This window comes from Vidua chalybeata, chromosome 11 (genome assembly GCF_026979565.1).
Source record: "Vidua chalybeata isolate OUT-0048 chromosome 11, bVidCha1 merged haplotype, whole genome shotgun sequence".
Taxonomy (NCBI): domain Eukaryota; kingdom Metazoa; phylum Chordata; class Aves; order Passeriformes; family Viduidae; genus Vidua; species Vidua chalybeata.
In genome coordinates this window covers 14,897,474-14,910,522 of record NC_071540.1, presented here as the reverse complement: position 1 = coordinate 14,910,522, position 13,049 = coordinate 14,897,474, and the positions used below count along the sequence as shown (strand labels likewise).

The window sequence follows — 13,049 nt, the reverse complement described above, 5'->3', positions numbered from 1 at the left end:
CGCCGCCATGTTGGGAGCCGCTGCCCGGCGGAGGGGCGGTGCGGTGCTGGGCTGCCGCGCATGCGCTGCCGGGGCAGGGCCGCCGCCCCGGGAGCGCGCGGCCGCCTCGGGAGCGCGCCCGGCCCGAGGATGCGCCAGGCGGGACAACCCCGGTGGCCCGGCCGGGCACAGGTGAGGGCGGCTCCGACCCCTCGAGCCCCCCGGGCTCCTCCGCTGTCCCGGGGCTGCTGGGCGGCGAGGGGGGCGCGCTCCTGCCAGAGGGCACGGGGCCGGGAGCGGCTGGGGAGGGGCCGGGGGTACCAGCTCCGTGTGGGCCGGTGAGGTGAGGTGAGGTGGGGCCCGTCCCGTCCAGAGCCCTGGAAGGGGGGAGGTCTGGTGAGGTGAGGCGAGGTGAGCCCTGCCCTGTTGCAGAGGTGAGGCGAGGTCAGGTGAGCTCTGTCCCATCCAGCCCTGTGAGGAGCCCGCACACGAAGAGCAGCTGCCCAAGCCCCGCTGCCCCGGGCAGCTCAGAGCACCGTGGGCCACGCCAGAGGCATCCCGGGGCTGCCGTGACCATGCCACGAGCTTTGCATGAAGGCCGGGTTGGTTCCTAGGATTTTCCGGCTGCTGCTGTCTCCGGCACGGTCCTCACTGCCACCTTGGACCTGTGGCGGCACCTGTGGGAAGTGCTGTGCCTGGAACGGGGCCTTTGCTGCTGTACATGCAGACCAGGAAGGACCGAGTGCTCTGCTGGGCTTGTCTCGAGGTGTGGTGGGAGTTCCTTGAGGCCGTGGACTCGTGGGTTATCACACAACCCGCTGGCACTGAATCAAAAGCACATTTAGTAAAGAAAGCCCGTCAGTTTTGACATCAACACGTGAAACATTTCATACACAGCCTCAAATATATTCGTGCCAGAGGGCAGAAGTGTTTGCTGGTGTGCTCCTCCACCTGTGCCTCCACATGTGCCTCATCTTTCTTTGGAACCCAAAAGGAACTTTTCAGGATAAGTTGGGGACATGTGAAAGCTTTCTCTTTATGCAGAGCCAGTGCTACCCTGCCCAGCACCTTTCTGAACATGGGCTGTTATTTTACTACCTTTGGCCATCTGTAATGGTCCACAACAGTTTCTGGGCCCTGTGATCCTTGACTGTATTATCTAGTTTTTGAGACTTCTGCCTTTGGAGCTCCCAGACTGCTTCAATGTGGAATTGAATGGGATCCTGTAGGAACTATCAGGTTTTTCATTGCACTGGGTCACAAACTTCTTGTTGCTATGTGTACCAAAAGAGTCAAAAAGGTTCTTCCTTTCTATGACCAGGATGGGACTTCAAACTCACTGTGAAATTCAGCAAAAATGAAGGTGTGGCCACCAAAAAAAGGAATGGCAGAGCTCTTAAGTGCTTCTGTTGGAAAATTTAAGTCAGAATGATGTTGCAGGATTGATTATTAATCTCTGTTAAAAGGAGATTGATTTTTATCTCCTGACATGCAAGATGCCTGTTGCAGTCTGGTTTCAGATGACCATAAAAGCTCTGCCTTTTGTGTTTTCTGGGGAAGGGTTCTCATTGAAGTGTTCATTCCAGTGTTTGACTGCTGGAGAGGTTGATGCACTAGGATTTTAATTTTTGTAACTAATTTGCTGAGGCTTGCTTGAAAGTTTGAGGCTTGGTGGGTTCTAAAGGAAATGTGTAGAAATTGTACCTAATTCTAAGCTGGTGTTGGTACCAGTTTCAGGCATTTATTTCTCAGAGCTGTTCCCATGCTCTGCCAAAACCAGTTTTCTCTAGTTTTCAGTTCAGTGCTAGATGTGATTTCTGTGTATTCAGTGAGCCTCAGTGGAGTCTCTCTTCTCACTCCCTGTGAATGACAAATGTCTGCACTCTCTCATGGCAAGGGCACTTCACAACTTAAAAAGGTCTGCTGCAAGGAACCACCTCCTTCAGATTGTTTTGATTCTGCCTTCTCTGAGCTCCATTTGATGTGCTCTTAAATGGTGAAGGACAGTGAAAATTTCCGTTTTCTCCATCCTAAGCTAAGCCACTCTTGACTTTATTACTTGTGATGTCTGTTCCAAACTGAGGAGTCTTTCCTTGCTTAGGTCTTACTTTTCAAAATATTTTGGTGCTTTTGATCACCTCTGCAGCACTTCCACTTCTGCTCCCCCCTGCTTAGAGGAAAAGTGCCAGATGTGCATGTAGAGCTCCAGACGATGGTGCTCTGGGGACTTCTGAGGCAGCACAGTGCTGTTCTTCTGAGATCCCTGTTCCTTCTTCCCAAGCTGTTAATTACAGCTGCCTCTCCTCAGCAGTGGCCTTTTTCTGACCTAGAGGGCTTAGGCTGTTTCCTCAGGGTGGCCTGGGCTGGAATCCCTCTCGTGCCAGCACTGGAGTGTGTCTGCAGTGTGTGTGTGTGTGTGTGAAGGCTGCAGTACCCAGGTGTAGCCCTTTGTAAAAGCTCTCTCAGCTCAGTTCTGCTCTGTGATTTGCCCCATGGAAGGATTGTCTTTTTGCTGCCCTTCAGCACCCACATCCACCCTGCTGTGCTGCCCTGCCAAACCAGGTGAAAGTCTGGTGGGGGAAGAGGAGGCTGCAGGTGGCTCTCAGGGGAAGGAAGAGAAGCTTGTCCTCTGCTCAGGGCCACTCTGCAGAGCCTGGTGGCTGCAACATTTGGGGTCTCCAGCCCTGTGGGGCCCTTTGACCATACAAGCTGTGTCTGCATACCCAGAGAGCTCAGGCTGCCCTGCTGGAAGTCATTGCTGAGGCTGGGTTGGCCACTTCGTGGTGGTACTAGTGGTGAGCTGGTGACCTGAAGTTCTTGTAGCATCAGGAACTGGTGCATGGTAGCTGATCACTAGATTTTGTAGGTTTGTGCCAACAGCTGCTAGTGATACCAATGTAGAAGCGTACTATATTTTGGGATAAGTGAGTTTAAGATTAATTCCACCTGACTGAGATTATTTTTAAGAGGCAGTTGGATGGAAAACCAGAGAAGAGTAACACTTAAAGTGAGTGATTGTTACAGAAATCAGCTTATCTGAGTAGCAGGAGTCTCCTGTTGCACATACTGTAGTGTTCTCCTAGAGCATTCTCAATGAATTCAGCCTTTTCTGAGCCACTGTGGTGTTGTGTAAGTTAGACACGTCTGTGTGATCTGGTGCAAGCAGGCACACACTCACCTGGTCTCTGTTCCACCTCACTTTATGTCCCTTCAAACAAAGAGATTCTTTCTGCTGTAAGAATTTTTAACTCTTCCAGACCATAAGCTGCTAAACAGATTTGTGGGCACTTCAGTAGTTATGCCCGCTGTCCATCCAGTTGCAAGGTTTTTTGGATTTTTTTGTTGTTGTTTTTTTGTTTGTTTGTTTTATTCGGGTGATATATATAAAGCAAACCTGGGTAGGAGCCATCCTCCTTGCCAGTATTCCAGGGTCCCACCCTTTTATGTAGACTAGTAAAAATTTTCAAGATCCTTTTGATCTTTGTCACTGCCTTGTTTGAGTGTTCTGCTAAATGTTGGATAAAAAGGAGTTTATGCCAATGAACTTTGTTAATCTTTATAAAGAATGACAGTGACAGTATCACTGCAAATGCTGCATCACACAGAATAGGGAAAAACATACTGAATTAATTAAGTAAATATTTCATAAGTTGTTTTATAGCATCTATAAACATTTGTGCATTTTGCAAGATAAATATCCTCAATCATTTCTGTTTTCTGGTTTAGTGTCTGTACTACAGAAATACCTAGGAATTCAGTCAGAGTTCAGTTTTATAACACATGCTGGGCAGTGCAGGCACCCCCAGACTAATGAGATGCTGATTGCAAACAAAGCACTTGCACTGGGAGTAGCTCCACTTCTGTGCTGGTACTGCCCAGTGCTGTGTCAGGATTTGCTTTCATGTGTTGTCACTTAATGTGAGTATCTTGAGATGGGGAGATGAGTAACACTGTTTCTGAAACAGGCCGTGATTCTTGCTGCTTATAAGTGTCTTTTCCAAAGATGCTGGTATCAGTTCTCTTTTTTTTAAATATGGTCTTTGCTTTTTTGTTGTAAGCTTCTAACAAAAATGGAACTAGTCATATTTTTCTCTCAAAAAAAAAAAAATTCCAAAAAGGTCAAGTGGGTGTAGTAGATGAGAATTCAGAAAGGCACAGAACAAAAGCTGGATTGTAGGTTTCTGTGGTGTCAGAGATTGAGGAGACTTCTGACATCTCTCCTTGAAGCTGGTGCTAAAGCGAGTGCTAAAGGCAGTTTGGCCAGGTGGGGACAGCAGCTGTGCTAAGGCAGACTGGCAGGTAGGGATTGAAGGAGATGATTTATCAGGAAATATTTGGAAGAACAAAAGGAGTGTGACTTGGCCAATTGTTTGTGTGTATGGAGTATAATAATTTGTGCAAACCCTGCATTCCTGGCGATTAAGTGGCATTGGCAGGAGGAGATATTTTTAACTGTCCTAAGTGAAGCTTTAACTACCCACAGTGGACACAGAGGAGCGCCCTTTTCCTTTCAGCGAGCAGATTTCCGTGTATTTAAACACATGTATTTAAACTCTCCTTGTAGGCTTCTCCTCCCCAGGCAAAACAAGCTCACTGAATCCAGGCTTTCCCCACAGGATACGTTTTCTAAATCTTCTCTAGACTGACTTATCTGTTTGCCATAAAATTGTTAAGGTCCAAGTAGTTGTTTTCAGTTTGTGTATTTAATTTGGAAGAAAGATTTATGTGTTCCAAAGCATGTCTATTATTTCCAGCTATTTCAATTGGTCTAATAAAAGATATTACCTCATGTCACAAACCTTTATCTCATTTAGGGACTTACATCATCACAAATAGAGCAGCACTGCTTTTACTGCTGGTGTGACAGACTCCATGTCCTGTCCTCTTGGTGCTTCCTGTCACTCCCAGTTTGTGCCTCTCTGTGTCTTGTTTATTCTGCATTCTTGTGTGTGTTTCTGTCCCCATGTGCTGAGTTTTGAAGCTGAGGAGATGACTCTATCAAGCTGCTTTCTTACCAGTCTTCTGCAATAGGTTTGTTAAGTTTGTCCTTTAATACTGTATCTCTATAGATTGCACTTCTTGGGGGTTTTGGTTTTTGTCTTTAGGATGTTTGAGAATGTTGAAAGCCATACAAAGGACAGAAGGTGGCATTCAGGGTAGGTGTGTTTGATATCACAATGTGCCTTTTCCTGATAACGACTTGTAACTTTTCACATTTTAGGAGCTGTGGATGGAACACCGAGCTGAGGAGCCGAACATTTTATTGAAGGCCTGTGTGTAGACCCTGATGCTTGAATAAATGAATGAAGAATGAAAATGCTCCCTGGAGTGGGTGTGTTTGGAACTGGTAGTGCTGCCCGGGTCCTGGTACCCTTGCTGAGGGCAGAAGGCTTCTCCATTGAAGCTCTTTGGGGGAAGACTGAAGAGGAAGCCAAGCAGCTGGCAGAGGAGATGAACATCTCCTTCTACACGAGTCGGACTGACGATGTCTTGCTGCATCAGGACGTAGATTTGGTGTGCATCAACATCCCTCCACCACTGACTCGGCAAATTGCTGTGAAGGCTCTAGGTACCTTTTTATCCTTGGAGTTGGACCAAAAATCCATAGCTTGTTGGCAGATTGAGATTTGAAGCTGCTACCCCAGCACAGTTCTGGTTGCACCAACGGGCAAATGCAGTGCTAAAAATTTTGTGTGGCATTTGTGAGAAGGGTTACCTGGGTTTTTTTTGGTGTTTTCTTTTTGTGGTTTTGTGGGGTTTTTTTGGTTTTTTTTGGGTTTTTTTTTTTTTGTTTTGTTTTGTTTTTTCTTGTTTGTTTTGGGGGTTTTTTTGTTGTTTTTTTTTTTTTGTTTGGGTTTTTTTTGGTAAAAATACTGTTAGTAATTGCTTATAGATCTGCTTGAACCAATTGGGCTAAAATATTTTGCTTGGGTCAGACTGAAGTTATGGTAGGGAGTTTGTAACAAAAATCAGCTGTATCAAAGACAATAATGAGATAAATGGTAAATGGCTTTATGTCCATTAAAAAACCCCAGAGCAATAAAAAAAAACCAAAAAAACAAACCAAATTGTTGAATTAATTTTAGATTTTCCCATGTTCTGTAATAGGAAACTGAGATTTGCCTGGAAGGGGAAGGTTGTTCAGCTCTGCTTTATGCTTTTTCCACAAGTAAAATAAAACTTGAAAGTTGAAAGCCTTTGAAAAAATATTTGTAGGCACTCAGTAGAATCTTGTGAATTAGGAGCTAAGAAATGCTGTTTTAGCTGTGACCCTGGCCACTACCTGGACCACTCTTGGCACATCCATGTCCATAGCAGGCTGGTGTGGTCCCAGGTGGAGGAATCCTTCTACCTGACTCAGGAGGGCAGATGTTGGGGACAGCAGGAGGAATCCAGCTAGATGAGAAAGAAGGGATGACACCCCAGACTGGTTGGACAGGGAGATGGGAGCCAACTGCCCAGGCATCCTGACATTTCTTAATTCCCCAGTGTGTGACTTTGTAGTGTTAATGTCCTCTCCTGTAGTGCAGCGTGGGTGTCAGTTTGCGTGTAATTCTGTAAATAACAAGGGTGATATTTTTACTGCGTTTACAGGAGATACACAAGTTAATTTTAGGACAGGTAATCTCAGACCATGTGAGCCTGGGTGGTTTGTTGTTCCTCTTTTCTCTACAGTAATTTCTTTTGGAAATAAACAAGTCCATGCACAAACATTTGCAATGCCTCTTAGATATGCAGAGAGAGATTTCAGGCTTTTTTTAAATTTTCTTTTTGATACTTTTAGATTTGTTTGTTTACCTTGTTAGACTACTATCCTTTGAATTTAAGGTATTCTGATTTTTAAATATTTGAACTGTAAGTTAGAATTCATCTATTCAAATATGATAAAAGCTCTTTAAAACACTTGTTAGGTAATATGCATTTCACTAGGTCTTGGGGCTCTTGATGATCAAGTTTGCTAAAAAGGAGAGGATTCACCATTCTCTGATGGATTATTAACTAAAAGGGATTGGGATTCCTTAATTGAAGGCTGGGAACCTGTAAGGTGACATTATCCAGAGGAGGAAAGGGAGGCAAAGCTGGTGCAGAAATACAGAGGTTCTATGTATGCTTGAATGCAAGTTTAGGAAGTGGAAGGCTGAAAAAGCCAGGAGAGGGTAACAATCACTTCCTCTGTCCTGAGGTGTTCTGGTCTGTAAACTGATGCAGACATCTCAGACCACTGTGATGCTGACCTTGCCTTTCAGCTTTCCAGGTTCATTGCAGTGCTATTTGCAGGTCTGCTGCATCATGACTTATTTAAAGCCAGTATTGGGTGGTTTCCTGTGCCTGAATGTTCTGAAGGAACACAGAACCAGGGTAGGGCCAAATATGGCAGCAACATTTTTTTTGGAAGTTGATTGATACAGTGATGATTATAATCAGAGAATTATTTGCTGTGAATTGTTTATAACAGATTGGTGTTTACTTGCCAAGAGACTGGGCTTTAGGAAATGTCAGAAGTGGTGCAGTAATAATGGTCTTGTGTGTTGTGTTTTGTTTGGCTTGGTTTGTTTGTTTTAAAGTGGTGACACTTACCACTTTTTTTTGTACATTTTTCTACTTTTTTAAGCTTCCATTTGGTAAAGAGAATGAAAAAACCCAGCTTTTTTAGGTGGTGCAGTTTTCTTGCCTAAGATTCTTGCTGACAGGCATCCATGAACAAGCCTGGGGACAAAGCAGTGACACTGGTTTGAGTTCATGAACCAGACAGAACAGATCAAAGCCCAGGGGATAGTTCATATTAAAATCAGTCTAATCTTATGGTTTATCTCCACAACAGGCAAAGCAAGAAGCTGTCTTTAAATTTATGCTTCTTTTGATCTCAGAGGAACTAAATAAATTTCACCAAATGTCTGTGTTGTGGTTCATGTCCCACAGTTAAATGCACCCATCCATGCTCTCATGTCTCCTGCTGGTGAGGACCTCAACTGAAAATTTTGCAGCTGTGGTTTAGGAAAACAATGTGGTACAAAGTTCAGGTTATTCATTACCAAAACAATAGTAACAATCCCCAGGGATGTAAGCTGCACTGCCTTGAAAAACAAAAGGCATGGCCATTACCTTGGTGAGGGACCTTGTAGCCATCTCTGACTTGGCCCTTGTCCTTGCTTCACGGCCATCTCTGTGAGCTTGGGGACAGCTGGAGGGATGTTCCACTGAAGGCAACGGCAGGATTATCCCAGAGCTGTTCTGTGTTCCCCACTCTCCATCCTGGCACTCTGGCTGTGCCGAGCTGTCAGTGTGCTGCACTGGCTGCCATCCCAAAAAAAGGCATCAGCCAGTTTTAGCTCCTCAAGTGGCTCAGCAAGGGCTGCCGCCACAGGCACAGCGCTGAGCGAGGGCGAGGCTGGTCAGCAGAGCAAGGAGAGCCCCGTGTGACAGGGCTGTCCCCAGGCTGGCTGTCTCTGCTCAGTCCCTGCTGCAGGGACCCAGGGCTGGGCAGCAGGGGAGCAGCACCAGCACAGCACTGGCTGCAGAGCTGTACCTGTGGAGTGAGAGTCACTTTGGTTTTCTGCAAGCTTTGAGGGTACAGATCTGCTCGGGATGCTGTGAGCATCCCTTTGCTTTCTCTGGTGGTGCTTTACTGTAACCTGCCTGGAGACAAGCACCATTTAAACAAGGCAGATAAACTGGACTGAAGCAGCTCCAGATGCTTGTCCAGGTGCTTCAGCTAGCCCTGAAAAGTACTGAACTGAGTGTTGTGCCTTCCCTTGGCAGCAGGACTGGGGAGTCAGAAATGGTCCCTGAAGTGGGGATTACCAATGGACAGCCAGGGTGTCCCCTGGGAATTTGACCTGACCCTTTGTTCATTAAAGCTGCTCTAGACTCCTATCAATACAGGGGATTTCTCACTTGTAGTCTTCCCATTTTCTGACTGGATTTCACTTGTGTCTATTAGAAGCAGAGGTTCTGAGTCTCCTGTAGCTGTCCCCTGGCTGAGCTGTGTCACGGGAGCGCGCTGGCCCCTGGCCCGCTCAGAGGGTTCCTGGAGGGCTGGCTGGGTGCAGCCGGGAGGGGGAGCACGGAGAGCAGGAGCCACAGTGGGGAATGTGCCTTCCCCTCGCGTGCCAGAGACCGATTGAAGTGCCTGTGCTGGTACCTTCTCACTGGGAGTCAATTAAAAGCTGTGCTGAGCAGGGAGCACAGTCTGCTCCTGGCTGAGGAGGAGCTTTCAGAGAGGCGCCCACCAGCGTGTGCAGTGATTCCTGCAAATCTTGGGCAGAAACTGTGGTGTGCCATGACTGACCTTCAGGCCTGGCATCCCTGGTTAGTGTCTGTAATAACCATGTTAGGAATAACATGGTTATTACACTGAAAAATGTTTAGATAAGTATTTGATATTAGATAAGAAGAGATGTAAAACAGGAAAAAACAGTAAAAAGTAAAGCCCTGCCATGAGAAGGGGGATACCAGAAAAGCTCCAAATGTAAGAACTGGTTAAAACTTGTACTGTCATGCTCTTTTGTATTACTTAATTTCTGCTTTACAGCCAGGGGAAAAAAGAGGATTATTGACTGCCCCATTGATTTAGGCTGAGCACAATGTAAAGTGCATCAGGAGCAATAACAGTGCACTGGGTCAGCTTGGGGGTGCAGCCCTTGTGTGTGTAACTCAGTCACCTTTTGTCTGATTGTACAAACAGGCTGTATGTGCAGACCAAAAGGATTTGCTTTCTAATTAGAAAGGGTTGTTTTAAAACAGTCCACTTACCAAAACATTATTTCTAATTCTTGTGTTCTGTACACAAAATCTGTATGTATGTCTTTTATATATATACATTTTTATATATAAGTAAATTGTATGCCCCATTTATATTAATTAAAAAAAATAAAATTATATAGTGATGGTGAAATACAAAGTGAAAATCAAATCTCCCCTTCCCCCACCTCTTCCCTGCAGGGCACATGGCTTTTTTTTTTTTTTTTTTTTTTTTGTCCTCTGGCTATACATGAGTGCTTTAACTATACCACTCATATTGTGAATTGTTTTGATGCCACGTGATGCCATTTGGACATTTATCTTTCATGATGTAAAAATTCTCTCTTTATTTGGAGCCTCCCTTTGTGAGAGTTCGTCAGCTCTGCAACTGGAGCATCTTGGAAACAGCGTTGAGTCTTGCTGGACTTGGCATTCTTACTTTAGTTCCCAGATCTTTACCTTAGAAATTGCAGCAGGAAAGCCCGACTTTTAAAAACACCACTTCTTGACAACCTTTGGGACACCTGAGCATGTTTTGCTCAAGTGTGCTAAATACTGTATTATTTTTTCATTTGTGCTGCAGGAATAGGGAAGAACGTGCTGTGTGAGAAAGCTGCTACCTCTGTGGATGCCTTCAGGATGGTCACAGCTGCCAGGTATTACCCCAAGCTGATGAGCATCGTTGGCAACGTTCTGCGTTTCCTGCCCGCCTTTGTGAAGATGAAGCAGCTGATAAAGGAGCACTACGTGGGCAAGGTCATCATCTGCGACGTGCGAGTCTACGGGGGGAGCCTGCTCAGCCACAAGTACAACTGGATCTGTGACGAGCTCATGGGAGGGGGTGGGCTGCACACCATGGGCACCTACATCATTGACCTCCTGACTCACCTCACCAGCAGGAGAGCTGAGAAGGTCCACGGCTTGCTCAAGACCTTTGTGAAGCAGAACACGGCCATCAGCGGGATCCGCCACGTCACCAGCGATGACTTCTGCGTTTTCCAGATGCTCATGAGCGACGGTGTCTGCTGCACTGTGACTCTCAACTTCAACATGCCCGGATCGTTCATCCATGAGGTCATGATTGTGGGCTCTGCCGGTCGCCTCATAGCTCGTGGGACAGATTTGTACGGGCAGAAGAACACTGCGCTCCAGGAAGAGCTGCTGTTTACAGACTCTCTGCCTGTCAACAAGGGCCTTTTGGATAAGGGCTTCAAGGACATCCCGCTGCTTTACCTGAAAGGAATGGTGTACATGGTGCAAGCCCTGCGGCAGTCTTTCCAAGACCAGGAAGACCGTCGGACGTGGGATCATGAACCTGTGTCTATGGCAGCCTCTTTTGAAGATGGCTTGTACATGCAGAGTGTGGTAGAGGCCATCAAGAAATCCAGTAGGTCAGGTGAGTGGGAGACTGTGGAGGTGATGACTGAGGAGCCAGATGCCAACCAAAACCTCTGTGAGGCACTTCAAAGAAATAACTTATGAACATTCCTACCTTGGAAAATATGGCTGTAATGTAAAAAAACCCCAGTTTTTAAGATATGTAGATTCTTATTTAATAGCCTGAGTTTCTTGGTTTTTTTAAACATGTAAAATATGTTCTGATAGGAACAGTTCTGGTTTAAATTGTTTGAAGAGTTTTAAATGTTTCTGTTTTCTGCAAACATTTAATTTTTGTCTTTGGAGACTGGTAGGAAAACTTGAATTGCCCTTTGCACTTGCAGTAGCTGAAGTGAATCGTGGGATCTCTGCCATTGCATGGCTTGGAAATGGGACACAGCCCCGTTGCACAGGTTGCTGATTTAACCATGAGAGCACATAGAGCAAGATCAGGGAGTATCTGTTGTTCAGATGCCTTTTTCTTCTCTCTTGGAGACTGATTTATGTTTTAATCCTCAGTTTGTAAAATTATTAGGAAAGAGTTTAGTGATGTAACAAGTCTCTAAACTCCTATAGGACAAAAAGTAGAAGGAATGGATTAAAGTAAGTAACATAAGGATCAGCCTTTTGGCTTCCTGTATGTGGTAAATGTCTTTCAAATTCATTCAAACTGATGTTTTATTTAAATGATACTATAATTCTCTGTTTTTGGTGTCTTGGCAGGAAAATATTCAGGAAGTCTGTGATGCATTGAGCTATTCTTCCCTATCTGTAGACATTATTCCTTCTACTGAAGAGGCTGCCTGCATCCAGCAGCTGTTTTTCCATAAGCTCTGTGCTTATGTCAGTTGTGTTTACTGCCTGGCAGCACCCCTGCCGTGCCTGTGGGGCCACGTTCTCATTTCTGTGACTGTTACTAAATAAATGCCTCCCTGGGTCACGGGATTGCCACAGTGTCGTGGGTAACAAAGTTGTACAGCATGAACCTTTCAGGGACCTGAAAGTGGAAGGAAGGAGGTATTTCCTACCTCTTGCAGCTCTCTTAATGTGCTGGCTGGGTAACTGTCACACTACACACATCCTGATAGCTGAGAGAACAGGGACTGAACTGCCATGGGTAAATGTGCTCTTGATTTCAAACACTGGCTATTAACCCTCTGGTCCAGCCCATTTTCACGCTCTCCTGCAGCTGGTGTCCAGTGGAGAGATTTGTTGGAAAATGATGGGGTGGAAGTTCATTCCTTTTGAGAAATGTTTCTCTCTGAGGCAGGTATGTGGAAAGGATAGTCTAATTTTACTACATTTGTTTTGTGTACTTGAAAGCTTTTTTTTTAAATTAATTTCTCACTAAATTGTAACCCCGTGTATTTATGTATATTAACATGCACGCTGCTGTTCCATAAGCTGGACTTTCCTGAAAAGTTTCATGTTTTCTACAGAAATAAAAAGCTGTGTTTGTTGAGGGAATTCTCTATGCAGCTGTGTGCTTGTGTTTGATTTGGTCAAGCTAAAATCATCTTAATAAAAGTGAACAGGAGACTCAGTCCTTCCCCACTTATCGTACAAGTTGCCAGAAGACACCAAGTAAAAAGCAAAATCCCTGCAGTATTGATGGGATCACTTTCTTTGCTTGGTATGTATATTAGGTATTTACCTTTGGATAGTTACTTTCCAGACTCTGACAGGAACAAGTCTACTGCTGTGCTGTGTTAAAGGGTAGGAGCATGTCTGCTCTTGTGCTCTGCACATTCTCATCTTTGTTGTGAGCTGTGTGAAGGAAGTGCATGGTTAGATTGGATATTAGGAAAAGGTTCTTCACCCAGAAGGTGGTTTGGCACTGGAGTAGTCTCCCCAGGGAAGTAAGTGGTTGTGGCTCCAGGCTTGCCAGAGTTCAAGAAGAATTTGGGCATTGCTCTGGGAGGCACAGGGTGGGATTCTTGGGGTTGTCCTGT

At 45.4% G+C, this 13,049-nt stretch overlaps 1 protein-coding gene across 1 annotated transcript; it reads left to right on the top strand.

Moving 5' to 3' along the window:
- The first annotated feature begins 60 nt into the window (after positions 1 to 60).
- On the top strand, positions 61 to 12,571 carry GFOD2 (glucose-fructose oxidoreductase domain containing 2). Its single transcript, XM_053952611.1, has 3 exons — positions 61 to 171; positions 5,201 to 5,548; positions 10,304 to 12,571. Exons 2-3 carry the CDS (start codon positions 5,290 to 5,292, stop codon positions 11,200 to 11,202), a joined length of 1,158 nt encoding a protein of 385 aa, XP_053808586.1. The 5' UTR covers positions 61 to 171; positions 5,201 to 5,289; the 3' UTR covers positions 11,203 to 12,571.
- Positions 12,572 to 13,049: the final 478 nt, after the last annotated feature.